General features: G+C 51.1%; 2 protein-coding genes across 2 annotated transcripts; both read right to left on the reverse strand.

The window, feature by feature from the left end:
• Positions 1-241: 241 nt before the first annotated feature.
• Positions 242-1,749, reverse strand: CMQ_5442 (eukaryotic translation initiation factor 3 subunit; the record flags this gene model as incomplete). Its single annotated transcript, XM_014317399.1, has 2 exons — positions 242-1,156; positions 1,324-1,749. The coding sequence occupies 2 exons, from the start codon at positions 1,747-1,749 to the stop codon at positions 242-244; spliced, it is 1,341 nt and encodes a 446-aa protein (XP_014172874.1).
• Positions 1,750-3,590: 1,841 nt separating this feature from the next.
• On the reverse strand, positions 3,591-6,826 carry CMQ_5425 (arid bright domain containing protein; the record flags this gene model as incomplete). The annotated part of the gene is made up of 2 exons (XM_014317382.1): positions 3,591-3,602; positions 6,140-6,826. The coding sequence occupies 2 exons, from the start codon at positions 6,824-6,826 to the stop codon at positions 3,591-3,593; spliced, it is 699 nt and encodes a 232-aa protein (XP_014172857.1).
• Between the last annotated feature and the right edge of the window lie 249 nt (positions 6,827-7,075).

Consider the following 7,075-nt stretch of genomic DNA (forward strand, 5'->3'; position numbering starts at 1 on the left):
CTTCGCATGTGTACTGAATAGCTGACGAAACATCACCCGTCTCCCCTGTTCTCTCCCTCCACGCTGCCTTATGTATTTCCTTCCGCATGTCCAGCTCGTTTCTAGAGGTTATCCCGTGCTCTGCAAGGCCATGTATTCGGGGCCGCCTCAAGCCACCACCCACATCCTCGCATTATACAAGACAAGAGAAGAAAACCTAAAACGCCCGATACATAGAAACGCCCCCTTTTGATTCGAACCTTCACCTTGTGACAGCCGCACTCAGCACCTGTGTGCGGAAAAAGCCGCCCTTTGTCCGCTCTATCACCTGCTGGTATACGGAGCTGTTTGGGTGGTTCATTATAACCGTGCCCTCTTGGAAGTCAATCTTGGCATCCAGTCGCGTGTCCCGGATAAGGTTGACAATCCACTTCTCGCCGTCATCCACGTTGAGGCCAAGCTGTGCGCTTACACGCTTTAGATCAATGCGCGCATGAATCTTGCAGTAGGACTCAAAGAAAAGGTGCCGGGCGGCATCGATGAACTCATCTGCCGCGCCAGCAAGGAAAAAGTCGGCGCGCAGAACCGTCTCCACGCGAGGAAGCTGGCGCTGGGCTTCCTCGAAATCGAAGTCGACAAAAAGAGCGCGGACAAAGTCGGTGACTGGGTCCGTGTATTCATACGCCTCCTGACGGACCACACGCACGATGTCCTTGAGTTGCTTTTGCTGTAGGCCCAAGTTCTTAACGCGTCCACGGCCCGCAATGACAGAGGCCGCTACATAGCGAAGAATCCACGGACACGAGGTCTGGATAGTATTGATGTAGTTCGGCGAGAACAGCAGTTCCAATACGCTTTCGCGCGACCCTTCGTAGTTGAAGAGCGGAAAGAGCGCCCAGTGGGCAAGCCATGTACGCTGCTGCAACTGCGCCAGCGGGTTGTTGAATAGCTTCGTGTCAATGTTTTCTTTAACCTTCTGGAGTTCCTCCATGGCCGACTCCCAGTTCGTCGTTAGGATCTCTGAAGCTAACTTGCCCCATGTGGCCGCCGCCACCTTTTCGTTATCTGTCGACAAGACACGGAACTGGTATAGCAGCTCTGCTGCCGCCCCATAGTTGCCACAGCTGTATTGAAAGTTGCCGAAGTCGTAGAGCGCATTAACCATCTCGATCGTGACCTATTTGTCTGAGAATCAGAACAAGCTCTATATTTTACCGCAACAGACTTCACGACACGTTGTACGAGTGACGGTATCCCCGTTCATTCGAAAAGTTTGGAGAGAGGAGAGGGGGGCAAGCCCTTCCCAATGGAATCTTAGGTAAGAACGAGGAGGGGTGTACTGACATCATGCTCCTTCTTCAGAAATTCCAAGTTGGCCACTTTGTCGCTGCGCAAATTGCCTACGACATCTTCATTCCCCAAAAGGTCCCGCAGCTTGCTCGTATCATCCTCGAACTGCTCAAGTTTTCCGAGCACTTTCTTCCGAGACTCGGTAAATTCGGCGGGTGGCGTATCCAGATCCTCGATCTCGCAGTATAGATTGGCAACGTAATCCGTCATGCTAGTTTTCTTTAACAGCTCATATTTCGCCTTCGTTATCTCACGCGATTTATTCTCGTCTTTACTGCTCCCATTCTCGTCCTCTAGCTGCGCTGCGGAAAACTCCAGTAGTGGGAAGATGAGGTGTCTGTCGAGGCGGAGAACGAGCTGCGGCAAGAGATCGAACTCAGAGACAGCCATAGCTCCGACAGTGTTCGTTTGTGTCGCCATGGTTATGTATGGATGTGGTAAGGTTGAAACGACAGCGAAGCGTGACCGTGGGTGCGTACCACTTGTTATCTCCACGGTGCGTGTCTGCGTTCTTCAGGGCGGGGGCTATGATGCCAACGAGGAAAAAAAAGTGTCGAAAATTCACAGAGAGTGTGTGATGTTCGGGGTTACGTTTATCCGTGGATTGGAGCAGACCGCGGTTTTCTGCCGAGCGGTCAATACGCTAAAATAGCACCTTGAATATACCATCCTCAACAAATGTCTCGAGAAAGCACCCAACCTCGAAGATACTATTAGAGCTCGGTCAAAAAATGCAACGCTTGCCAATATATCAAAAGTCGAGGGCTGCCTCGGGCTTCGTGCGCGACTACTTCATTGAATTTCACAGGACACTGTCGACGGCAACGACTAGCGCGAATGTGACCGAGCCAAGAACCCTCCTGTCATCCGGTTCTCTTCGCACGGCTGGTTTTTTACCATATTGTGTCGGCCGCAGCTCAAGCCAAAATCTGGCCGTGTACCATCGCATAAAATCCGGAGGGACGAATCGCACAACAGAGGTTAAGAAGGTAGAGGGTGATGCACGTACATTAGCGCAACAGCTGCGAGATGAGCTGAGCCTGGAAACAAAAATAAATCCCCGGACAAACGACGTTATTATCAAGGTGAGAAACTGCATAAGGGTGTAACGGCCACGCATGGGCTACTTGCTGACAGGTCAAGGGATTACACAAGGACAGGGTTACTGGGTGGTTAGAGCACAAAGGGTTTTAAATTCAAAACAGCACACTAAATATACTGACGACAAAACCATGTAAGAAATTTTTGAAGCCTCCGTTCCATGCCTCTAGAAGTACCAAAATACGAATAAAGAGTTAGTTCTGCTAGGATAGGTTATTGCTAGCGACATCTACCAGGCTTAGGGAAGGTATATTCTATCCTCTATATGAACCAGCTCATCAATAAAACAACGTAGAAAGCCGTCTACCACACACACAATACTTCGTATGGCATCGACACGATATGTTCCTAGCAGCCCGGACAGCGGGGCAAGCCAACAAAAGAAAACCCCAAGTGCCAATATTTTCCGGCCGACCACTATCCACGCCGTTACAGGCACAGCAATATTTGTTTTTCAAAACTTATCGAGACAAAAAATGGTTACAACGCACTTGTTGTGTCAAACATGCAGGGAAACTATGGAAGCGCTTAGAACTTTTTTTCTTTTCTTTTCACATAGATAAAATACAAAAAGCAAAACGTGGTGCAATGGAAAGGAAGGCGCTACTGCATGCACCAAACCACGATTCTTTTTCTTTTACTCCCCAGAGGATGCAAATGCAACCAGATTCTGCAAAAAGCCATCTCGACTCCACTCCCCACTGACCATACCCAAGGCGTCAAGGAGGCCCTCGTCAGATGGCCATACGCTAGGCGGTAGAGACGATTTAGAATCGTTTGGATCGAGCGCCTTGTCGCTTAGTTTGCGGAGCAAAGATATAGCCAACACCACAATATACATCAACTCTGCATCTTTTCTCGGCGGATCACGAAGCCTGTAATTCCGAGCATGTAGTTCCATACTCTCATACTGGTGACAAAGGTCGCGAATAGAACGGTGCAAATTCTGTGCAAAGCCGTTATCCGCTGTGAGCCAAGCCCTGGTAACTCCGCTTTCATACCCAGGGGCCAGTGATGCCACAATGTCTGCGGCAAGAAGACCCTGCATAACAATAGGCTTTCGAGCCTCAATTATCGTAGGCAAATGTCGTGGTCGAGCCTCCCTGACATGGTCTGGAATTGGTGATATTGCAAGACTGAAGGTTCGAGTGAGAAGATCACTAGACGCCGGGCTGATGACATCGGTAGCGAAAACATTGCGAAAATGGGTTCGATTCGGCTCGTCTCTTGCCAGCAATTTCGCAAGAGCGTCCACGGCTGGAGGGAGATATGGTTGCACAGTAGGTTGAAAAGTTGGAAAGAATATGTGTGGATGTGAAAGACTTGGGGATGGGGTTGGTGCGAATGCCAAGAGGAACTGAAGAAGACACACTGCTTGGTCGCGATCAGAGATTTCCACAGAGCCAGAGATATTGGAGAGCAAAACAATGACGTCCTTTAGAAAGTCCAGCGTGTTCAGCTGTGTACGAAGAAGCATATTCCGCGTGCCGACATAACGTATGACCTGGCAAAGAAATCTGACAGCTGAATCGTCGGCGAGGTCTTGCTGATTCCGCGGATTGAACGACAAATTCCGAAGGATGACCGTAATGCAGAGTAGATAATCAACCACTCTGTCCAAGTCTTCCGGCTCGGAACCAGCCTCTGGTAGACTTCGGACAGCCAACCTCTCCACCTGGCAAGCCCTAGCAATATCCTCGTACGGCGGAATCAGAATCTCATCTGAAACCTCAGGCGAACTCTCTGCGAGTATTTCGACAAGATCCTCTGCATAATCAACGAGACTATCAAGCAAGTCATCGCATTTATCAAGCTCAATATCCAGGCCGGGCTGTCCTGACACGGTGATCATTGCCAACGTGTCCAAAGCTAATCGGACTTCGCCGTGTATGCCAGACTGAATGCTCTTGGTCAACGCATGTATGTCAATGTTCCCGAGATCTTGAGGGATGGGAACATCCGGCCTAAACCGTAAAATCTCTGCTACAATCTTGCCTGGGGCGTTGACATCAATCCCCCCATACGTGTGGCTCTCTCGGCTGCATGGCTTATATTCGTCAGAGTCACAAAGTGTGACCTGTTTCGAGTTGACAGGAGCGTCTGCTGAGCTGCGGACCCCTGTATGTGTGACCCGTGTGGACGGAAATATACCCATTTTGCTCTGAGGTGAGGCATGAACAGAAAATTCTTCAAGCGTCGGAGTGCCTTGTACGCTCTGTGGTGTGCCGTTCTTCAAGGTGCTCCGACTGGAGTTTGATTGGAGATGGCTGAAAGCCATGTGCTGGTTTGAAACCCCCGTCACGTTTGGCTGTTGTCCATTAGGTGGTGGCTGCTTCGCAGGCACGAGCTGTCCTGGCGGGACTCGCTGTGTGACGGATCCTTGGCCGCTTATTTGGCCAGAAAGCAAATGCGGATGACCGGCGGAATTCGGGGTTCCTGGTACGGCACTGGTTCCGGCGGGGTCCTGTTGTCCCGGCTGTGACTGCTGCTGAAGCAGTGAGTGCTGTATGTACGGAGATTGCTCTTGTTGTTGTAGCTGTAGCTGTGGCTGTGGCTGTGGCTGTGGCTGTGGCTGTGGCTGTGGCTGTTGCTGTTGCTGTTGCTGTTGCTGCTGCTGTTGCTGCTGCTGCTGTTGCTGTTGCTGTTGCTGTTGCTGTTGCTGTTGCTGTTGCTGTTGCTGTTGCTGTTGCTGTTGCTGTTGCTGTTGCTGTTGCTGTTGCTGTTGCTGTTGCTGTTGCTGTTGCTGTTGCTGTTGCTGTTGCTGTTGCTGTTGCTGTTGCTGTTGCTGTTGCTGTTGCTGTTGCTGTTGCTGTTGCTGTTGCTGTTGCTGTTGCTGTTGCTGTTGCTGTTGCTGTTGCTGTTGCTGTTGCTGTTGCTGTTGCTGTTGCTGTTGCTGTTGCTGTTGCTGTTGCTGTTGCTGTTGCTGTTGCTGTGGCTGCGGCTGAGCCTGACCGAGAGGCTGCTGCTGTTGTATTGCTTTGGAACGGGTTTGGACCCAAAACTCCTCAAACTTTAGAAGATTGCGATCATAGATGGACTTGACCTGAGCTAGGACTGAAGGCGTCTGTACTTGCAGGCCGATGGAGATACAGACTTGTGGCCACGCGTTAGTCTGGGATACGTGCCGATATCCATTAAACTTTTGCACGGCTTGAAATAAGACCATTAAATTCAAAGGCCGGTCTCCAACAGACGGGTTCATCTCCAATGGCATGTTCCTCCGACTCATGAACAACGACAATTGTGACAGGAATTGGTCCGGACCAGACCTCGGTGCGTTCTGCTGCAATGGCGTTGTTGGTTGCTGAGAGTGCTTTACACCGCCTGAAGTACCAGGCGGTAGCTGCCCGTTGGATGTACCGGACTGTCTGACAAGCATATTCCTCTGTTGTGTTGGTATGTTCTGGCCTTGCATTTGCGGCCCCGCTTGCATGTTCCCCTGATGTAAATGCCGTTGGACTTGCATTTGGTATAGAAGTTTCTGCTGTTCCAGCGGGTTTCGTGTCTGGGCTAGCTGTTGTTGCATCTGCGGAGTGAGCATTTGGTTTGCGGCATGTCCAAGCTGGCTCATAGCATTTACATGATTCATTTGGTGCATCGGGCTCATATGTGCCATCATCCCAGAAGATCCCATTGCACCCATTGCTGACAATTGTCCCATCTGCTGAGGCATTTGGTTCAATTGCGTCGGCATTGCAGGGCTACTCACCGCTTGTAGGTTCGGCGAGGGTCGGCCAGCAGATGGCTGTGATGCGAAGTTCGAATTGAAAACAGGGGCGAAGGATGGTGTTCCGTATGCGTTTGGCTGAGGCGCCGCCTCTGATGGGACGGGAGATGCTTGAGGAACAAAATTTTGAGAGGCAGGGGAAAAGGGATGTGGTGAAGTGGTCGAAACCCGCTGAGGAACACTCCCAGAGCGAATCTGATTTCCCATAATCGGAGACGGACTGGCATTCGCAGAGCCATTGGGCGGCAAGTGCTGAAAAGATTGAGGAGTGTTTTGTTGCGGATGAGAGCCTGGAGTGTAGGCTGGAAAATGTGCCTGCTGGGGTGTCTCAGCGCGTGAAGTTGGTAACATGCCGGCATTTTGTCGCGGCGATGCGCCAACACCATCCTCCCGTGGACGAGGCCGTTTGGATGGAACAACAGAATTTGTCTGGTACATGGGGTTCGAGAAAGACGACGGTGAAGCATGGCGCATGGCGCCATTCTGTAATGCCATCATCTGCTGGGAGTTCGTGAACTGGTTCGCCGAGGCCGGGTTGAACTGTGCGGCGTTGGCCACAAAGGCCGACGGATCCATAATCCCACCAACGGATGCATTTGGGTCGTTGATATGAGGGAAGCCGTTGCCATTGTGATTCTGGACGGCAGCTTCATTCAACCAAGAGCTCATGGCGATTAGAAGGCAGCTGACGAAAAAACTTGAGGTCTGAGGCTAAGAGTAGTCGCCAAAGGACCCATCTGCCTGCAAACGGCTTATGATGGGGTCAGCAATCACAAGGATAAGCGCGACGTCATTCACAACAACAATATCTGATATGATCGAGATGGGAAGTGACACGGCAGAGGGTGTCGCGATGGGAGGAGTCGCGTCTGGTCGCGGCTGTGTCAGGGTATGGGGCTGCGTGTGGGTTTGGTGTGT

This window comes from Grosmannia clavigera, assembly GCF_000143105.1.
Source record: "Grosmannia clavigera kw1407 unplaced genomic scaffold GCSC_142, whole genome shotgun sequence".
Classification (NCBI taxonomy): Eukaryota; Fungi; Ascomycota; class Sordariomycetes; order Ophiostomatales; family Ophiostomataceae; genus Leptographium; species Leptographium clavigerum.